We start from the raw sequence: 22,055 nt of genomic DNA on the forward strand, positions 1-22,055 counted from the left end.
ATCGTGCAGAAAAACATGCCACTAAGCCTGATTTTATTGCCTTAATACAGGGGTTCCCAACCTTTTTTTTTACTCTAGAGCACATTCTAAAATATCGGTAGGGTGACGGGCACCACCTATTTTAAATTGACAAACTCCTTCCAGAGGCGTAGCGACCCTTCCCGTCACCCGGGGACAAAACTTTCGATTTGCACCCCTCCCCCCTCAAATTTTCGATTTGCACCCCCCCCCCCTCGAACTTCGATTTCCATCCCCTTCAACCTTTCAATAATGTTTATGAAAAAAATTCTGTCTCTGGCGAATACTGAGAGGCGGGCACATAAGAATTGTTCGGCGGGCGCCATGGCGCCCGCGGGCACGGGGTTGGGAACCCCTGCTTTAATATGTCGATTCAAAAAATTGGTGCTAAGGGAACGTGTGTATTTTATAAAAAACAAATGGGATATGGGTGTGTTTCATTTTATGACTATTAAGCCTATAGCTAATAATGGGGGGGGGGGGGGGGGTGCCTTTGTACATATTTTTATTTATGCTCTTACGGCTTAATATAATATATAAAAATAAAGAAGAAGCATTTTTTTTAAAATGTGATTCCAATCATTTAAAATATCACAAAGCACGTTTTTGTGTGTTTGATATAGGCACCCCTATAACATTTTGTTAGATAGGCAGGAGATGCATTTTAAGATGAACTATGTTTGTGTTGTGAAATCGGTGCATGGACCAGTAGCGTAGCGAGGGGGGGGGGGACATATGTCCCCGGGCGCCGACCTTAGGGGGCGCTAAAATGGGTTGGAAAAATAAATTGAAAGGTTGAGGGTGGTGTAAATCGAAAGTTTGAGGGGGGGGGGGTGTAAATCGAAATCTTGAGGGGGGGGGTGCAAATCGAAAAGTTTGTCCCTGGGCGCCGGGTAGGGTCGCTACGCTTCTGGCATGGACCCTGAGAATTTGAAACTGGAAATCGTTAAAAACAAAGGGGCATTATCGCTGTTGCACTAGGTGTATTGTGGTGTATGACAAGACCTTTCAACACGGTTACACCCGTGTAAAAGTTATCTTTTCATCTTACTGCATTCAAGTGATATTGTTTGGTTACCGCAGACCAATCATGCTAGAAATACAAGGATAGCATCAGTGTCGACCAAACACGATATCGAGAAACTTTACCTCATAATTTACCTCAGCCAGAAAAGCCCCTTCTACTATTTTTTTAAACCTACCCCCCCCCCCCACACACACACATACACAATCAAAAAGATCCGCCATGGTTTTTTTACACCTCCAAAATAAACATAAATCCTTAATAATAAATATTTTACTTAATTTTTTTTAAAACGAAATCTAAAATTATGACACATTTTCTAAAGCCCCCTATGTTTATTTATTAGCAAAGTCAGACCCCTGAACCGGGTTCATTTCATGATTTCTGATGTAAATGATCGTTATAGATGAATACAGACAGTATTCTATTAACTAGTTTTGACGCCGAACAATCGCTGGCTGAACGAAATATAGTCCTACGGAAAAAATACCACTTAAAAATAACACAAACCCCAATTCTAAATAATAACATCAACCACAGGCCTATTACGACAATTGGTGAACATGACTTTTTTTTCATTTATTCAAAACTTTATTGGGGGAAAGGTGGGGATTAAGTATTAATTTAACATTTTTAAGGACGAAAACTACGATAATAGTGAAGTAGTGTTATCATAAAAAATGGGGGAGGGGAGCGGCTGTAGGCTAGTGACATATTTTATTCTTAGGGGTTTGTGGATATTAGTGCAGAGTTTCTTCTAGGCATCTTTTTTTTGGGGGGGGGGGGGGGAGGGGGGAAGCCCCCCCCCCTCCCCCCCATAGAAAGTCTACCGCCCTTCCGAACGAAATGGAATTTATATAGAAAACATATACTATAACCAGTGTCCACCCCCCCCCCCCCCCCCGAAAAATGTTGTCCGCCTCCCTGAACATATAAAGTGCCCCCACCCTGGAGAAAAAGTCTGGAAGAAACACTGTATTAGTGACGACATGTACGCCTAGCGTGTACGCTTACTATTAGTACATCGACGACCTTTCGATGTGTTAAATACAGATAAATTTGCAAACAAAGCGCATTTTATTCAGTGAAGTGCCACACCAATATCGTGTAATATTCCTCACTAGCCTACTTTAGAAAATGTCATCAAATAATATACAAACTGATTAAAAGTGGCTTTATTTAGCAATAATACGGTGCTTGTGAGTAAGAAATACAATGTGTACGAGTATCTGGTTGATAGGCTACTTCCGGTTTAGACTTAACACGGCGTTGTTGTCTTGTTGTGTGTATGAATGTATGTGCTACAATTTTACTACATTAATACTTTATTTTCCCATATTCTTTCGCTTCTGATTCCAATCTAGGTCTTTAATATTTTTGTTGAAATGATTAATACACCCAGTGTTGTGTACTAAGCATGTTACGTTCGGATGCACAACAGTTTACCAACTTGTCAGACATGATCATGACCCGGCATTTGGCCAACAAACTGAAAAAGATAAAATAATTTTATAATTAGTAATTACTAATTAGGCTAGCTAGAATCTAGGCCTATTATTAAAATTTGATTATAGAAATCTAGATCTAAGCACTGAAAAAATATCGAGGATAAAACTTAGTTGACATATTTTCCTCTGTTGTAGACTGAATATTTGCTGGCAACCTGCAGAATTTTGACTGGGGAAATCCAAAATAGTAATAGTGCAGGATAGTTGATTTTTGGTAAAATTCTCACAGGCCGTCTTGACATTTTCCCCTACCCAGGCTATCAAGTCGTTTTAGGTGGGGCATAAAATGCAAGACAAAAAACTGAAACATGGCTGCGGTTTTTGCCACCTCGCATTTTCTGCCTCACAATTTAATCCTCTCAAACTTTACCATCACCCAAATAATTGAATAGTTTTCTGTTTAAAATCTACAAGAACTATTTAATATATATTATATATGTTTGATTGTACATTTTATACTCTTTAATGCTCCATTGTTGTGTACTATCAGTTTTTATTTTATCAACAAAGGATATAAAATGGCTGAAGCAGAACCCGTTGTAAAAGTTGAGGTAACTACTAAAGAATCCAAGTATGAAGGGAAAAGTCGCCTCAAACAGGAGCCAGACACACCTGGAAAAATAATGGTTTCTGGAATTCCTAAACAAAAAGAGTATAAGGAAAGTGATCTTGAGAAAGAATTTGCTCCCTATGGCAGAATTACTGAAGGTAAATGCTATGATGAAGAAGTTTATTATGAAATAAATTAGACATACTGGGCTTACTAGCTGCGTTATATTCTGTTTTATTCAAATATTTGGGAAAAAAAATTTAAAAATCATAAAATGTCAAGGTGGTTGAAGTAGATGTAAAAAAAATGCGTACGTCTAACTTTACACCAGACTTATTAAAGATCTTAAGCATTCACCACAGCCTAAAACTTAACCCATGCCCCAACCCTAGACATTGGAGTCTGACCCTTAACCGAGCCCTAGTGCTAACCCTTGCCCTAACCCAAACTAGGGGTTCCCATTATTTTACATATGGGCTTAGCGCTTAATAGTTAGGCTTTTTAATGGTTGACTTAAACAAATAAAGCACATTTCAACACAGCTATTACTTTCAGCATTTTCATTTTGTTTCTGTAACATTTGGATGATTTAGAAATTAAAATTAAAAAACAGTAAGATCTTTTATCTACAGTTTCTTATTTTTTGTTTTTTAAAGTGAATATAATCAGAGACAGAAGAAGTGCATTACCAAGAGGATTTGCCTTCATCACATATGAGAACCCCCAAGATGCTGAAGATGCTATTAAAGCTATGGAGGGAAAGGTATTTTTAAAAAGTGATTTATTGTAATGTTAATCTTTTTTTTTTTTGCGTGAATAGTATCAGTGTTTTTTTTAATATCTCCTTGATTATCAATTTTTAGGATTTTGGAGGTGAAGCACCCATTCATTGTGAACAAGCAGTGATAGGGTTAAAAAAGACAAAAAAGTTGAACAGTCTGGATAAGCTTTCTACCAGAGGAGGACCCAGGGGCAGGATATCTCGGGGTGCAGACAGGGGTGGGAGAGGTAGAGGTCTGGGGAGAGATTTGGTGAGAGGGCGTGGCATGGATGGTAGACCCATGAGAAGTCGAGGCATGAGAGGTTTTGCTGCTGGAGGAGGTGGGGATAGATTTCGTGAAATGTATCCAGAGGAAGAGTATTATGAGGAGTTTGGTAACAATGAAGGCTATGAGGAGTACCCTCCTTCCAGAGGAGGCATGCAGTTCAGAGGTGGTCCAGGGAGAGGAGGTCCAGTGAGGAGAATGGCGAGAGGGGGCCCACCAGGAAGAGGATTCCCCTATGGCAGGGGTGCCCCTCCACCATTTGGACGAGGCATGCCAGGTAGAGGTGGTGGTGCAGGCGAAGAATATTCCCAAAGAGGTGCTGGTTTCAGGGGCGGGGCCTCTAGGCGGGCGTTACTTCCTAGCCCACAAGCAAGACGAGGTCGAGGTCATGTGAGAGGTGGGGAAGAATACTACGGAGACGAAGGCAATGGTTATCAGAATGATGAATACTATGAGGGTCAAGGTGAAGAGGCTTACACAGAGGGTGGCTACGAGGAGCAGTATTCAGAAGAAGCAAGTTACCCGAATGATTATTACACAGAAAGACCCGAACCCCATCCTAGAGGAGCTGCTGTACCCAGAGGTAGAGGAGCACCTCAGCAGCCCAGACAAGTTGATGAATATGGCTATGGTTATAATGATCTAGCCATGCAACAACACAGAGCCGCAAGACCACCAAGTAGGTTGAACTGTTATTTGCACTTAAGATTTCATGTTCCTGTTTATATTTCAATGCATTGTTAAAAATGAAGATTATGCTTGAGTTATTGATTTGTTTAAATATATTTCAAGCAGCAGCACCTGTACCCAGAAAGCCTAATATAGCACCATCTTATGGGGAGGAGGGTTATGAAGAGGAAGATCCCAGGGTAATGCAGGATCCTTATGGCAGATCAAGAGGCAGAGTCCCAGCCACTGCAGGTATCTGATTTTGCTATACTGTCTTCTAGTCTATTTACAAAATTTAAACATTTTTTAATGATTTAATGTGGCAATGAGAGGTTATGAAATAAAAATCGACTCCATTTCTATATTTGACTCCTTCATTAGTGCCTAGTAGATTTCTTCAGTGGGGGAAATATTTAACAACGCAGTTCCAAGTTCAGTTATGACCAAGTTTATTTATCTGAATTTATCATATGCACAGTCAATTTAATCCTAACTCAAGTATCCTACACATTACTTCTACTGATTGATCCACTATAACTTAGTATTAGTACAACAATTTACTCTTCAACTATAACCTAACTAATCCAGCTCCAAGTTACTAGCATTATCTATCTCCAACTGCTACATGTTAGCGAAGCCAACTGCATGCTATCTCTGACCGCTCACCTACAGACTTGACTGGTCATCTCATTCTCATTGGTCGGACTATTTGATTGGCTCTAATCTTACTCTACCTCTGAGCTGCTTGACCTATGGCTATTTCTTAACTTTTTCCTATTCTCCCATCTGTTTGACCTGTCTCTAAATTATTTAAGTTAACGTAATCCCAGATGGGCATTATTTTGATTATTTCATGGTACAGCTCCCGCACCAAGACCTGGTCGTGGTGTAGCGGTCAACCGTGGGGCAGCAGTAAGCCGTGGTGCAGTTCAGGCTAGGAGAGGTGGCTTACTAAGGCCAGACCCTTACATGGGGCAAGACGCATCAGCCGCCTATGCAGAGGAGTCCTACAATGAAGCATATGCCAGGAGAATGCCAGCAACTACTACTGTTAGACAACCTGCCCCCAACACAAGGCCGAGGCCCCCTGCTGATGACATGTTAGTTTTTTATTTTGTTTCTTCTTCATTATTACTTTTTTTTTCAATTACATTTTTAGCTGTATATTTGTGGTGGTGAAAGTAAACATTAGATGCTGTGCTCATTGTAAGTAAAAAAACAACGGAATACTACTTTTCTTTGTAAACAGCAGTGTAAATTATTTACAATTTTCTTCCTTTAAAATGTTGTTGAACTATGTAAATACAATACATCAGAAATTATCATTTAATGTTCATATGTCTTTAAATTAAAATAACTCAGACTTATTAAAGATCTCAAGTCCTGATATAAAACTTGAGATAAGATAACCAATAAGATATTATCTGTTGTAGGTATGCCACAGAACGACCTCAACCAAAGCCTCAACTTATGTCAATAGACCCTGCTGCACAAAGAAGGGGAATGGCAGGTTAGAATTTACTTTGTTTCTTCTGTGCTTGGTAAATCTTCAATCTGCCATCAGCTGTTTAGGCCGTCTCCTTTTCAAACACTTTTCCCTGTAGTTTTCTAAAGCTGTTTATTGTTTTTACTAAATAAATGTTGTATCCCGAAACAGCTGCTGCGGCCGCTCGGTATGCTGAGGAGTACCAGGGTGCAAGTAATGCTAGAGAGGCTTATGTGGAAGCTAGGAGACGACGGTAACCCACATTTTAATTTAATGTTCCTAATTAAATATAACATGATTAGTTCACTGTTAATTTAATGAATTTTAACTATACATATGTCTGGAACTTTTGTTGGTGATGTTCAATGCTCCAATCTTGTTGGTATTGCTACCCTAATTGAAGCCCTAACACTAATCCAACCTAAAGTATCATCCATATTATGAGGGTCAAGGTGAAGAGGCTTACACAGAGGGTGGCTATGAGGAGCAGTATTCAGAAAAAGCTAGAAATCCACCTCCACCTTAAAAATATCACAATATTTCAACAACCCCCACTCCTCACTAAAATAACCACGTCTTATCTAAAATGATGGGCATTTCGTCATTAACATTCTGAATAATTAAGAGATAAAAACATGCTGTCACTTTTCTTAACGCTTATTTACTACATAGCCTAACGTCACACAAAGCTGAATCTACTCCTTCTGACCATCTAGTGATGTTACTTATAGATGAACATGGCAGAAAATAAACTTGATAAATAGCATATTGTCCAGCCTACATAGCAACCAAAATACCCTTGTAACAATGTGAACAAGTTAAAATTAATTTGAATCACATCCCAATTTTTTATTGTATGTGTATTTTATTGTATATTATACCAGAGCTGAAGCTGAATATCGTATGAGGGAAGACCCATACAGGGAGCAAAGGGCTGCTGCGGAAACTGATATGTATGTTTCTTATCCAACAAATGCAAGGATGCCCAATGAACCGGCTGGGTATGTACCTGTGTATGTGATGAAAATATGTTACATTTCTTGGTTAATTAAACTCTGAGCATCTATTGGTATTTACATTTATATTTACACCATGTTTTTACAAAACAAAAAAAATCAATAGTTGTATTGTTCATATATATGAAGTGCTTAAAATTTCAATAATATAATAGATATTGTTGATAATAAATTACTTCAAATTGAAATTCTAGGCATTGTTGGCCTTAAAATGCTACAAATGAAAACATAGTAAGTGTTGGTGACTTCCACATATACAGAGACAAGGCTTTTCTGTTTATCTTGTTTATGTTTACCCTGTTCAAAGATTTTTTATATCTACTGGGTAAAGCTTGTGAAGCACCAATTAAAATTTGTATGACCAACCATGTATTTCAGACGTAAACGGCCTGTGGATCCTTATGAAGAAGGAATGGAAGCTGCAAGGAATGCAATGCTGGCTAGACGAGAATATGAAGAATACAGATCAGGGCAAGCTGCAGTACCTGCTAAAAGAGAGAGGTACATTTCTGTAGTGTTTTAACGGCACCTGCCTTTGTAGGGGGGGGGGGGGGGCATAGTTCTACTCAACTTTAAGGGTCAGAGAAATCCCATTGTCAAACTCAAAAAAAAAAAACAATTTTGAACTATACTATAGCAGTGATGGCTGTTTCCCTCAAAAACCTTGTTAAAAATATTTCAAACCTTTCTGAGGGGAAAAAAGTGCTTGGAGAAATGTCATTGATAAAAAAACAACTGTTACTAGGGTATTATAAGTGCTGAATGCTTCAAGTTTGTAAGATTATAATTATTTTAGAATGGCCAGTGTTTGAATGTTGTTTTGATTTGTGTTATAGAAAATTTACTAGTTTTTGGCAGATTGTTTCTGTTATCACTTTGTCATGCAGCAAGTGTAACATTAACTAGTTAGAATTTTTACATTTTATAATTGATAAAATATATCTGTATTCTCAGGTTAGATAGAAATGCCTATGAAGCTTACTCATCAAGACAGGAAGGTGTTTACAGGGGACTTTAAATGTAAGTTAGTCTTTAATTCACCACACCAAAATAGGGTTTTAAGACAGAATACCATATTTCTTGAATGAACACCAGTAGAAAATACATTTTAAAATATACATTAATTAATTAATATATATAATAGTAAATTATAATAATTATAAGGGATTTTTATTTCATGCTTAATGAACTTAGTGCAAATTGGTGTGCTTGTAATCACTAGTACATTTTTTAAGAGGTTGGTGTAATCTCTAACAGTTTATTTAGTTTTAATAAGCAGTGAATTTTACATTTCAACATTAGAATTTGAATTACACAAGTTCAGTGTATACCGTTTAAAAATACTTCAATATTATGGTTAGATGCATTTAAACATGTATTCTATATTTCATAGCTGGCTATAAAAAATATTCAATGATAGTCATTAGACATGCCATTACTCTAAATGTAAAATAATGCCTCTGAGTGTAAATAATGAATACACAGAAAAATTAGCCTACTGCCATAATTAAATTTTGTTGAAATGTAGAATTTTTATACACAGTAATTTAATTAAAAAGAGATACCTACTTGAACTTTTAAAATAATAAATACAAAAGAAACAAACTTAAGTAATATACATTGAGTAACATGGCTAATCATATGCATGCACTCTGAGCAAACTCCTACCAAATATTGATTGGCAAAAATTTGTAATATAACTAAAAATTCAACATTTTATGGAATTGCAATAGCTCTACTCACACATCTGAATGAATATCAGTATAAAAAAATTGCATTGTTTTCACAAAATAATATGCAGAAAGGACACTGTCAGGGCATCTTAATGAGCAAGATGTAAAATTTATGATCCACTTTGAAAATGTATTATTATTTATGAGAGGTTGTCATTGGTCACAGCCAATCTAATGATCCTGCCTGGACATTTTAACCACAATGTGCCTCATTCCTTCTTCCAGTAGATTGTGCTTCAGATTGAATTCAACTTCTGACCTGGATACTGCAGGGGACTAATGGTTACTCCTTAATATAAGACCCTTAGTAGAGAATAATGTACAGTCTCGGTTGGTTGTTTATTAGTGTTGTTGGAATTTGTAACGAAACCAAAAGCTGAAAGGGTGGTTTCGTGTTTGAATGCTGAAAACCAGCTTCAAAAAATGTATCATAGCATAGACGTAGTGTACGTTTCTCTTGAATCTAGTTATCCAGAACATGAGTGTCATGTACTGGTCTCTCAGTTTTGTTCCAGTTGTATTTGTTTTAGTCACTCACTGCCAGTCTTCTCTGTGAAGTGATTTTATATTATGTGAAAAAGCTATTAAGCTAAGATTTATGTTGTACTTATTTTATAGCAGTACTATCAAATAATAAAAATAACCAGTGATATCCAAAGCACAGAAATGTCAAAAAACTGAAACAAAAGCACACAGTGTTACATAAGAAGTAGGGTCTTACAGTATTTTAATTTGTTTTATATAGATCTAGACTTAAAATAAAACTTTCATGAAAATGCAATATTTATTTTAAGCACAATTATTTACATTGGAAAAACAACCAAAATAATAATTTTAGAGATCTCAATTTTTTTGTTAACAAAATTTGCTGCTTACTCAATAAATTAGATAATTCCTACATTTTTAAAATATAAACACATATAATTTCTGGATTAAAGAAAAAATAAATTGCCTAACACTTCGCCAATAGGCTTTAATGAGAAAAATTTAAAATACAATAATTTAGCTTAGATGTAATTTAATTGTGCTTAGTTTCAAGACAAAGTTACAGATAATTAGTACAACACTAAACATTCATTTAAAATTTCAGTTCTTTCAAAGTTATTGTACAGAGCAATATCTCATTCAACTGAGCATAAAAGTGTAATATTTTTCATTGGACATACACATTTGTTTACAAGAGCAACTTTCACATAGGTGACTAGCAGGGTCATAACTTATATCTTATTCACATTTGTAAAACAACACCACTTGTAATGATGTGTTCATTAATTTAAAAAATTGAATTATGCTGCTGGGCTTAATTTTACCCAAATGAATTATTATGTTTCTGTAAAAAAAAAAACACGTCACAAACAGTTTTAACTAGGATAATAATTATTGTACATTTATGTTTTGTAATTATGTGCATTTTTATTTTTAAATAAACTAATTTAAAAAAAAAAGAAAAGAACTTCTTTAATTAATTACAATTCCTGCTCCTCTGATTGCATTTAATGAAAAGAGAAAGTACAAGTTAATAATGCAGTAATTTCAGTAAATGAAAATCAGTAACTGATTTATCCAATTCAACTTCTAATTTTATAACAGCAACTTGAAGTATAGTTGAGCTGTTATGTAATACCCTGTTATAGGATTAGCACACTCTGAACAAATAAAATAGCCTACTGGTATACCATAAGATTAAGTTCACCCAACCCGAGAACACTCGGAACAAATATTGTACTGCTATGGGCTTGTGTTCCCCTACCCCAAGCACACAATAAAAAACAAATCCACAAAGAAACAAGGCAGATATTACATTAGCAAGTCCCCCTGATGATTGGCTGGATGTTACACAAGAAAGTTAAACTTGATGTCAAAGTCTACTGCTACAGGTAACTACATCTAATACACTACCGCCTCACAGTCCATCTAGATAAGTGCATACAAATATTGTTTAACTTGAATAGGGCTACCAACATAGCCCTGAACAAACAACAAATTGTACTCACACTGAAATAAAGTACTTCACATGTCTGACCATATGACTAAAAAAATACAGGTGTTGCGTGTAAACTAATCTTTACTTGGCACTCTGACTAAGAAGGCATTCATTTATTTATGCAAAACAAGTTGTAATTAAAATAAGATTTATTTAATATGGGTACAAAATTAAGTGTTAATTACTATACACAAAAGAGTAGTGTTGCTATTAAAATTTTAACTAACGTCTGTATAATGGGAACAAACTTTAATCAGTACATTTTTTAAAATGTTAATGGTCTTAATACTTTGAAAAATAATGGAGAAGTGGCGATTGGCAGTATTTATTTTAAACTATTCTTTTGGTAATTGATAATAACAATATTAAGGTGAGCGTTTTGTTTGATCATTTTAAAAGTTGTTTAAATACTTACTGTTTAACATCTCCAGATGTACTGGCAGCTTCTCACCTAACAGCTGCTCATCTGGCAGCTCAGTCATGAATTATCATCCCAGTAATTCAGGTTGGTTTATGTTGAAAAAAACTTGAACATATTAACTCAGTCATTACAATAACTAGGGATTTCAATTGAGGCCAAAACATTACTTTTTAAAAAGTCCCTAAATATTAGGTTTTGGGCCTGTGTTTTACTAAAAGTATTCTGTTTATCTGATTTACAGTGAAATTGACACCAAATTGCACCCTCTCAAGTGTGACTTTATTAAGGCTATTATGGCCAGATAAATACCACATGGTTTTGGTAGTATTCAATCCCTGTGCCTAAAGAATATGAATTGTTGTGTAATGAACAAACAATCATGCTATTGGTAGAGTTGATCAGTAAGTGAAGACATTCAGTGGTCTATCATTGTGGCAGCATATCAGTAACTGAAGATATTTACTTGTCTATCATTTTGTCAGCCCTACTCTAGACAGCATAATATGCTCATACATTGTAAACAGTTTTTTAATCAACTTTTCTTATCAAGATCCTGTCAGTGGTTGGGACTGGTGGTCAAATCTTTGAACAATTTTATTTTTACAAGCTTTTATTTAGTTCGCAACGTTTGTGGGTTTGTGGCAAATCTTAAAACTCAATTTTGACCCACTTCTAATGCAGCTATTTTCTTCAAACTTTCCATATATGTTCTACTTTGGTGACAATCCAAGTCTATCTATTTTTTAATTTAATTATTTAATGTAATAAGTCATTAAAAATTAAACTGTTTTGAAATTAAGGGAAGATAACAAAAAAGATAACAACAGAAGGGGGAGATGACTAGCTAGCAAGCTTTTCAATGCACTGAAAATAAGAAAATAAAATTAATTTGCTTTCTTTCATAAAAGCTTTGGTTGCTAAAATATGTAAAAGATCTCACGAGTAACCAAAGCTTTTATGAAAGAAAGCAGATTAGTTTAATTTTCAGTGCATAAAAGCTTGCTATTAGAAAGGTTTTTTATATTTGTTTTATTCTATTGCAGTAACTAAATGCTGAACTGTCATAACTTTTATCATAGCTAACTTTTAAATTCACTCAAATTATAAAAATAGACTTGTCTTTCAGTGTTAAATAAAAGTAAAGGTAAACACATTGGTGGTTCTAGAAATATTTTCAGTGCTTTTTGCTAATATTTTATTTTTTCCTATTATAGCTAAAGAAAAATGTGTTTATTTTCTTACATCTAGTGCAGTATAATCTTATTGATATTGTAATAAGGTTTTTTATATTTCCCTGTGTGTTTAATTAAATGTAAAATATTTAGACATATATGAAATTACTGACAAAACAAATTGAAGTATCTTTGTTAGAATTATTACTTTATTGAAACATGTGTTAACAGAGGTTGACATGATACAAAAAAATCACAGCAATAATCTTATTTAATGTCTAGAGCGTATCATACAGACTAGATATTTTTAAAATTATTCTTCCCCTTAGTATTTTAAAAACATTTTTCTTCAACCTAATGTGATTAGGGAACTCGCAGCAATAATCAGACGAGATTTTTAAAATAATTATCTTATTGTCGAGCTGGTGTTTAAAAAAACATTTTTCTTTAATCTAGGATGGTTTGGTGAAAGTCAACTCCTAACATCCAAGGCTCTGAAGGACTTTTTAAATCACCAGCCTTCAGGTTGGTAAGTTGAAATGTACATAAGAACCAACCTCTCAACAGTTTACGGCTAGTATGGGATTAAGAAACCTGTTTAGACCTGGCAATCTTTTGGGTAGATGGTTCTTTATATGATTCTTGACCTTGGCATATAAAGGGATGGTGTGGTCAGCACTTTGCCCAGCCGCCCTTTGCTTTCCCTAATGTGAGTTATGTACCTATCAGAGCTTAGTAGACTCAAGGACGTTCCTCTAACTTGAACCAGGATTCAAACTCGAGACTTCAGGTTAGCAACCTAGCACTCTACCGCTTAGGCCACACAGTTAATATCGAGGTGTCAACTTTTATTTACTTAACTGACATAATGATACGTTGGATCACACATCATACAGAATTTTAATTGACAGAAATTTGCAATCATACATTTTTTATGGCTGACTATTGCAAAGTAATTAAAATGCAGTAATGAAAGATTTATATTTATAAATATGTACAGTGTCATGTATCTACATGGGTAGACAACTATCATAGAAATAGGTGTTTATACAAACAATATTATTTTAAACAAGATTAATATTCACATCATTTATTTTAATACACTGCAACACTAGTGTTGTAATGAAGACGTTAAAAATGTAAAGAAAACAGTGTAGAAACCATAAACAAAGACATTTTTTGATTACTTATTACTATCACTAACAACATATCAGGAAAAAATTTAAAAGGCAAGAGTAATTAATGAAGTACAACCCAGTTGATAGAAATTATTTGCAATTAAAAAGAATCATCAGTATGAGCACTTGTTTTGAATAAAATAAAAAATTTCATTGTTCGTATTTTTAAAATCAGCATTCTTAACATTGTGATAAAATTTCTGTATAAACACCCTTGCAATTTAAAAAAAAATAGTTTTGTTTGTTCAGCTAAAAATTAATTTAAATATGGCGTACAAGTGATCCAGCTTTTAAAAAAAAAAATTGAGCGTGATGTGTAAATAAAGCATGTGATGAAGTGCTCACACAGTGTGGTTCTGGAATGAGTTCCTAGAGGAACTGGAGTGTAGAGCCTCTGTTTCACAGTCTATCTGTTTCCAGTAGGAGTCTACTGCCAGTGGACAGTCTGAGGCACTGGTGACATCCACATTGATGGTCAAATCTCTGAGGATAGGCAACATAGCTTGCTGTTAATAGAGTTGCCAGTTTTTGGTAGCAAGTGGGTTAATGGCAATACAGCGTGCTGTTAATGGAGTTGCCAGTTTTTAGTAGCTAGTGGGTTAATGGCAATACAGCTTTCTGTAATAGTTGCTACTTTTTAGTAGCTAATGGCTTAATGACAATATAGCTTTCTGTAATAGTTGCTACTTTTTAGTAGCTAATGGGTTAATGACAATACAGCTTTCTGTAATAGTTGCTACTTTTTAGTAGCTAATGGCTTAATGACAATACAGCTTTCTGTAATAGTTGCTACTTTTTAGTAGCTAATGGGTTAATGACAATACAGCTTTCTGTAATAGTTGCTACTTTTTAGTAGCTAATGGCTTAATGACAATACAGCTTTCTGTAATAGTTGCTACTTTTTAGTAGCTAATGGGTTAATGACAATACAGCTTTCTGTAATAGTTGCTACTTTTTAGTAGCTAATGGCTTAATGACAATACAGCTTTCTGTAATAGTTGCTACTTTTTAGTAGCTAATGGGTTAATGACAATACAGCTTTCTGTAATAGTTGCTACTTTTTAGTAGCTAATGGGTTAATGACAATACAGCTTTCTGTAATAGTTGCTACTTTTTAGTAGCTAATGGGTTAATGACAATACAGCTTTCTGTAATAGTTGCTACTTTTTAGTAGCTAATGGGTTAATGACAATACAGCTTTCTGTAATAGTTGCTACTTTTTAGTAGCTAATGGGTTAATGACAATACAGCTTTCTGTAATAGTTGCTACTTTTTAGTAGCTAATGGGTTAATGACAATACAGCTTTCTGTAATAGAGTTGCCAGTTTTATAGCTTAATGGGTAAATATCAACAGCTTTATTTTAGTAGTTGCCAGCTTTTGGTATCTAATGGGTTAATGGCAACACAACCAAGAAAATTGACACTTTTTAGCATCTAATCTAAGCAGCTTTCTTTTAATAAAATTGCCAGTTTCTAATATCAGATAGCTTAATAATAATAAAATTGTAATTGTTTTACCAGTTATGTTGAGTGGTGTTTGACAAGGGAAATTAAGATTTGGAAAAATTATGAGTCTGCATTTAACTCTACAGTAATTTTAGTAGTTTTGATTAACACCCTTTCGACTTTGGTAGCCATTTATATTGTCATGTATCAGATAGAAGATAATCTAAACTCAAATTCAGTTCACTCTAGACAATCCAACACTAATGGTGTATCTGTTGAGTTACATACTGTACTACAAGACAAGAAATTTGCCATTTTGTGTACTCACTCTCTGTATTTCTTGTACCAAAACAGCCTGGATATTCCACAACATGACAGGTAGGCCTGACTGATGCGGCAGTAGCAACCAATCAGGATCAGGATCATGACAACCACAGCGGCTGTCAGGGTTCCTGCCACAATGTACAGGTTGCGCGTGTGCTGGGGGTTGTGAATTATCCCCCCTGCTATGTCCACGTCTTCGAGGATTGGAGAAAACAGATCAACTGAAATAGAGGGAAGTAATGATGATAATTTCATTAACTATAGATGTTCTGAATTAATTTCTTTAAAAATTTTGAATAAATATAATGATGTATTTGATAAAAAAAATAGGGCCTGAGTTAATGTAAAATTGAAACAAATATTTAAACATTTTTGTGTGTCAGGTTGTGCTTTTAAGACAGGTAATAATAATCTAATGCTGTTATTAGGAAAACTTCCTTATCTCTTGTGTACATTTATTCTCGAACAATAGTAACTACCTGTGTAGGAGCTACTGTAGAATGTGAAGTGAATGTAACTCCCATATAATCTGGCTATGTTAGAATGTGAAAGTGTTAAAACGTACGTGTAAACTGGCAGTTGGAGCCAGCATGTGAATGGATACATAAACACGTATGTGCGTTGACACCATCCTTACAGTGGCCACCAAACCTGCATGGGTTAGGGTTACAGTCATTAATATTCACCTCACATCTGCTACCTGTGGGAAGAAGTGTTACACTGGGTTAGGTTTACAGTCATCTATATTATATAGGTGAAATATATTTATTGTAAATGCCATTTTGCATTGTTAGTTTTTTCACAAAGTAATTTCATTGTTAGTGTGTTGATGGTCCAGTAAAATATAAACACTGTTTATGTAAGAGTATAGAGTGGCCTCCCATGGCAAGTTGGAGAGGAGTGGTGCCATGTTGAGTGTGAGCAGATCTTGTGTTAGCTGTGTTGATCTAGTTTCTAGTGGAACAACATGTGTTTTTTTTTTTTTTATTATTGAAAAGATTTTTTAAATTTTGTTCTTTTTTACCCTATCCACCCAATTGAACGATCCTAAAAACACAAAATTGTCAATTGTAACAGTTATTGTGATGTTAGAATTGTTAGTTTTTCAGGTACATATTTTAATATTATCATGTTAGAATTCTTACCATATTCTTTTTGCATGCAGAACATTTTTATCCTTACCGCTGTGTTGAGATTATTCAACATTGTTAAAACAATGGCAGCTAAGTGTTGATAGCATTAAAAAATAAATTCAGATGTCACTGTAGCCTCCCTACCTGTGTAACCTTGGTCACAAGTGCAGGTAAAGTTGTTGATCCCCTCCAGACATGTTCCATGAATGCAGGTGTTGGGAACACAAGCAGGTACCTGGTGTTAAAGAGATGAGTCAGCATTAACTGAGTGCAAGGTTCTATCTATATACCAACCAAACCAAAGAATCAAACAACGCATATCATGCTAGCATAGTTTCAAAATATCAGCTCTGGTTATTGTTTTTTTTTTTTAAATTATAGTGTTAGTAACGGTAGATTAGCTTATAATTTATAATTTGTTATAATTTAACATGGAAAGTAAATTTAAGAAAATGTATTAGGGAAATTTTAGATTTAATATACTAGATTCTACTGAGTAATAATAGTGCATTTTTAAAAATAAAGATTTGTTTACATTTTTTTTCCTTTGTTTCATTACTTATTCAGATGCACCATTTCATGTAGTTCATGTATGTAGGTGATATAGCACAACCTACCTTGGTAGAACAATCCCCCTGGCAACCAACCTACATTAGTAGAACAATCCCTGACTGCCCATCCAGAACCAACCTACCTTAGAACAACCCCCCCCTCAACAACCAACCTACCTTAGTAGAACAATCCCCCTGACAACCTACCTTAGTAGAACAATCCCCCTGACAACCTACCTTAGTAGAACAATCCCCCTGACAACCTACCTTAGTAGAACAATCCCCCTGACAACCAACCTACCTTAGTAGAACAATCCCCTGACAACCAACCTACCTTAGTAGAACAATCCCCCAACCAACCTACCTTAGTAAAACAATCCCCCTGACAACCAACCTACCCTAGAACAATCCCCCTGACAACCAACCTACCTTAGAAGAACAATCCCCCAACCAACCTACCTTAGTAGAACAATCCCCCTGACAACCAACCTACCTTAGAAGAACAATCCCCCAACCAACCTACCTTAGTAGAACAATCCCCCTGACAACCAACCTACCTTAGTAGAACAATCCCCCTGACAACCAACCTACCTTAGAAGAACAATCCCCCAACCAACCTACCTTAGTAGAACAATCCCCTGACAACCAACCTACCTTAGTAGAACAATCCCCCAACCAACCTACCTTAGTAAAACAATCCCCCTGACAACCAACCTACCCTAGAACAATCCCCCTGACAACCAACCTACCTTAGAAGAACAATCCCCCAACCAACCTACCTTAGTAGAACAATCCCCCTGACAACCAACCTACCTTAGAAGAACAATCCCCCAACCAACCTACCTTAGTAGAACAATCCCCCTGACAACCAACCTACCTTAGTAGAACAATCCCCCTGACAACCAACCTACCTTAGAAGAACAATCCCCCAACCAACCTACCTTAGTAGAACAATCCCCCTGACAACCAACCTACCTTAGTAGAACAATCCCCCAACCAACCTACCTTAGTAGAACAATCCCCCAACCAACCTACCTTAGTAGATTAATCCCCCTGACAACCAACCTACCTTAGTACAATCCCCCAACCAACCTACCTTAGTAGAACAATCCCCCAACCAACCTACCTTAGTAGATTAATCCCCCTGACAACCAACCTACCTTAGTACAATCCCCCAACCAACCTACCTTAGTAGAACAATCCCCCAACCAACCTACCTTAGTAGAACAATCCCCCAACCAACCTACCTTAGTAGAACAATCCCCCTGACAACCAACCTACCTTAGTAGAACAATCCCCCTTACAACCAACCTACCTTAGTAGAACAATCCCCCAACCAATCTACCTTAGTAGAACAATCCCCCTGACAACCAACCTACCTTAGAACAATCCCCCTTACAACCAACCTACCTTAGTAGAACAATCCCCTAACCAACCTATCTTAGTAGAACAATCCCCCAACCAACCTACCTTAGTAGAACAATCCCCCAACCAACCTACCCTAGAACAATCCCCCTGACTACCAACCAACCTACCTTAGTAGAACAATCCCCCTGACTACCAACCAACCTACCTTAGTAGAACAATCCCCCTGACTACCAACCAACCTACCTTAGTAGAACAATCCCCTGACAACCAACCTACCTTAGTAGAACAACGCCCCTGACAACCAACCTACCTTAGTAGAACTATCCCCCTTACAACCAACCTACCTTAGTAGAACAACCCCCCTGACAACCAACCTACCTTAGTAGAACAATCCCTGCCTGCCCACCCAGGCTGACAGTGGCACGTGAAGTCAAAATGCGTCCCCTCCATCTCCTGGCAGTAACCGTTGTTTTTACACGGGTTCAATGAACATTCCTGGTGCATTTCTGTACAGTTGTCTCCATGGTAACCTGAAACCATCGAAATATGTCAAACTTGTACTGTCATTTTCTATCCCATCTTTATGTTGGTTATTTTTTTTAAAGCTTGCCAATAAGCCTCGGTAACAAAGTCCCAAATAAACGTTCTTTTATTTTTCTTAGAACACAACCATCTATTTTTGTTATATGTTTAAAGTGTAATGAAAACAGCTAATTTTGAGCTCCAACAAACAAATGTGTCACGGTCTTGTGCCAATAAACGTTATTTAAGCTGTTCTTATAGTTCTTGCTATGCTGCACATGTTTAAAGTGTGTGTTGTAAATAAATGAAAATATTTTGTATAATGCCCTTCCCCCCCCCCCCCCCCCCCCCTGTCCTGTGGGGACTGAGTGATGCTTGAGTTAATGGTCACGCCAACCTTCTACTTACACTATATGGTAAATTGTCACGTGTCAACAATAATGGCTAGCCTGACATGACCATTTAGTATCCTGTCAAGGCGTTTCCAACAAAAGCAAACTACGATGCTTATTTAGTCAATTCTTACCCCCCCCCCCCCCCCCCACCTTTCTTTTAAAAAAAAAAACCTCCAATATGACCATTCTACATACGCCTTTCCCTCCCCTACAATTATTTAAAAAAAAAAAAAGTTTTCAAAGTTAAAAGACTATAGTTACACTCTCACCACACATTGTCACTAAAGTCTTACTACCCCAGTAGTGTGACATTTTAATCTAGAGACACACCCCCTTCTCCCCAGCAACAAATTTGACCAAACGTACTTATTTTGTACCTTCCTCTCAAACAATCGGTCTTCCGGTGCTACACTGATTGTTGCCGTCCGACCACCCTTCTCCCCCCCCCCCCCCCCACAAGATTTGACCAAACATTGTGTACCTGGCTCGCACAGACACAGGTAGCCGTTCCTCTGGTGCTACCCAGGATGTTGTCGTGTCTTACCCTCCTTCTCCTCCCCCCCCCCCCCACTGGATTTGACCAAACACAATGTTGTACCTGGCTCACACAGACACATGTAGCCGTTCCTCTGGTGCTACCCTGGTTGTCGTGTGTCTCTCCTCCCCCCCCCCACCACGAGATTTGACCAAACATTTTGTACCTGGCTCACATAGACATAGGTAGCCGTTCCTCTGGTGCTACCCTGGTTGTCGTGTGTCTCTCCCCCCCCCCCCCCCCCCCCACGTGATTTGACCAAACATTTTGTACCTGGCTCACATAGACACAGGTAGCCGTTCCTCTGGTGCTACCCAGGTTGCCGTGTCTCTCCCCCCCCCCCCCCCCACCCCGACTAAGAGATTTGACCAAACATTTTGTACCTGGCTCACATAGACACAGGTAGCCGTTCCTCTGGTGCTACCCTGGTTGTCGTGTCTTACCCTCCTCTCCCCCCCCCCCCCCCCCCCCCACCCCGACTAAGAGATTTGACCAAACACATTTTGTACCTGGCTCACATAGACACAGGTAGCCGTTCCTCTGGTGCTACCCTGGTTGTCGTGTCTTACCCTCCTCTCCCCCCCCCCCCCCACCCCGACTAAGAGATTTGACCAAACACATTTTGTACCTGGCTCACACAGACACATGTAGCCGTTCCTCTGGTGCTACCCTGGTTGTCGTGTCTTACCCTCCTCTCCCCCCCCCCCACCCCGACTAAGAGATTTGACCAAACACATTTTGTACCTGGCTCACACAGACACAGGTAACCGTTCCTCTGGTGCTACCCAGGTTGTTGCCATGTCCCTCCCCCCCCCCCCCCCCACCACGAGATTTGACCAAACACATTATGTACCTGGCTCACACAGACACAGGTAGCCGTTCCTCTGGTCAACACACTGGCCGTGTACACAGGGCGACGGCTCGCACTCGTTGATGTCCACCTCGCAGTGCGTGCCAGTCAGACCGGAAGGACACAGACAAGAAAAATGGCTGCTGTTGCCGAGACACGTGGCGTTGTTGAAACAGTCGACCATGTTGCATAAATTCTCGGTTTGATTCTCGCAGAACTGACCAAAATAACCTGAAATAGAAATTCAAATTTTAAAATCACTTTTGATCAAAATTCAGCTACTGGTAACAAAAGGCATACGTTTTAGTAGGCTTAACTGTCAGTGTTTCTTTCAGACTTTTCTCCGGGGGGGGGGGGGGGGCACTTGAAGTTTTCAATTTTCGGGGGGGGGGGGGGAGGGACGGACGACGACACTGTCAAAAGTATATATTTTCTATATAAATTCCATTTCGTTCGGGGGGGGGGGGGAGCGATAAAGCGCCCCCCCCCCCCTCAAGAAGAGATGCCTGGAAGAAACTGTATATTTTTCTTAGTTGGTTGTGTGGATGAATTTAGGGTCAAATTTCGTTGGAAGGGGAGGTGGGCGAGTGGTTCATAATTTTGGGAGGGGGAGGGTGTTGGAAAGAGTGACGACACATTTTAAAAAGTAGTTAATATTTCACCTTTTAAAACGATGCTTTTTTTTTTGGGGGGGGGGGGGGGGATTTTAATAGAAATCGGTTAGTTAATTATAATATTATATATACAATGTTGACCGAGCTCAGGAAATATCTGAGAAGGAAATTGATGTTTTAAAAAACAAGAGATATTCGTTTTTTTTTTTTGGGGGGGGGGGGGGGGGAGGATTGTAAGCTACGGTGTTATTTTAGGGATGGGGGTCTGGCTTTTTGTGAAGCTAGGGAAGGGGGTGGGGAGATAAAAATAATTTTGGCCATACAAACTTGATTTTCGATGACGCTAGAAGTTGAATAGGCATATATACTTAGTATTGAACTAATTAAAATTTTAAATTGGTTGTTCGAAATTAATTTAAATATTTCTATATCTAATTACAAAGGGGAGAAAACTAAGGACGATTCCGTCAGACAGATGACTGGGGTAAACTGGATGTTTTTCAGTGTGCTG

At 37.4% G+C, this 22,055-nt stretch overlaps 2 protein-coding genes across 6 annotated transcripts; one reads left to right on the forward strand and one right to left on the reverse strand.

The window, feature by feature from the left end:
• Positions 1 to 2,288: 2,288 nt before the first annotated feature.
• Positions 2,289 to 15,689, forward strand: LOC131932554 (RNA-binding motif protein, X chromosome). Of its 5 annotated transcripts, none has more exons than XR_009384606.1 (14): positions 2,289 to 2,336; positions 3,061 to 3,258; positions 3,757 to 3,863; positions 3,964 to 4,825; positions 4,939 to 5,067; positions 5,678 to 5,915; positions 6,249 to 6,325; positions 6,473 to 6,554; positions 7,186 to 7,302; positions 7,696 to 7,818; positions 8,272 to 8,337; positions 11,466 to 11,539; positions 13,084 to 13,152; positions 15,607 to 15,689. XR_009384606.1 is itself a non-coding variant. In XM_059289476.1 (12 exons), the coding sequence occupies exons 2-11, from the start codon at positions 3,069 to 3,071 to the stop codon at positions 8,333 to 8,335; spliced, it is 1,989 nt and encodes a 662-aa protein (XP_059145459.1). In that variant the 5' UTR covers positions 2,289 to 2,336; positions 3,061 to 3,068; the 3' UTR covers positions 8,336 to 8,337; positions 9,276 to 9,998. The 5 variants fall into 5 exon arrangements, 3 of the variants coding, with proteins under 3 accessions (XP_059145459.1, XP_059145460.1, XP_059145461.1); XR_009384605.1 differs by having other exon boundaries at positions 13,084 to 13,156; positions 15,607 to 15,688; XM_059289476.1 differs by lacking the exons at positions 11,466 to 11,539; positions 13,084 to 13,152; positions 15,607 to 15,689 and adding an exon at positions 9,276 to 9,998.
• On the reverse strand, positions 12,808 to 21,161 carry LOC131932557 (delta and Notch-like epidermal growth factor-related receptor; the record flags this gene model as incomplete). The annotated part of the gene is made up of 6 exons (XM_059289480.1): positions 12,808 to 14,288; positions 15,581 to 15,797; positions 16,142 to 16,276; positions 16,854 to 16,944; positions 19,007 to 19,158; positions 20,934 to 21,161. Coding segments are annotated over 6 exons (965 nt in total), but the record flags the coding sequence as incomplete, so codon positions are not given.
• Positions 21,162 to 22,055: the final 894 nt, after the last annotated feature.

This window comes from Physella acuta, unplaced genomic scaffold (genome assembly GCF_028476545.2).
Source record: "Physella acuta isolate Inbredline_101_S28 unplaced genomic scaffold, ASM2847654v3 ptg002210l, whole genome shotgun sequence".
Classification (NCBI taxonomy): Eukaryota; Metazoa; Mollusca; class Gastropoda; family Physidae; genus Physella; species Physella acuta.

Coding starts and splice junctions, on each gene's coding strand:
- LOC131932554 (XM_059289476.1), top strand. CDS start 3,069: ATGGCTGAAGCAGAACCCGTTGTAAAAGTTGAGGTAACTACTAAAGAA. Junction 4,826..4,938: donor CAGAGCCGCAAGACCACCAA/GTAGGTTGAACT, acceptor ATATATTTCAAG/CAGCAGCACCTGTACCCAGA. Junction 7,819..8,271: donor GTACCTGCTAAAAGAGAGAG/GTACATTTCTGT, acceptor CTGTATTCTCAG/GTTAGATAGAAATGCCTATG.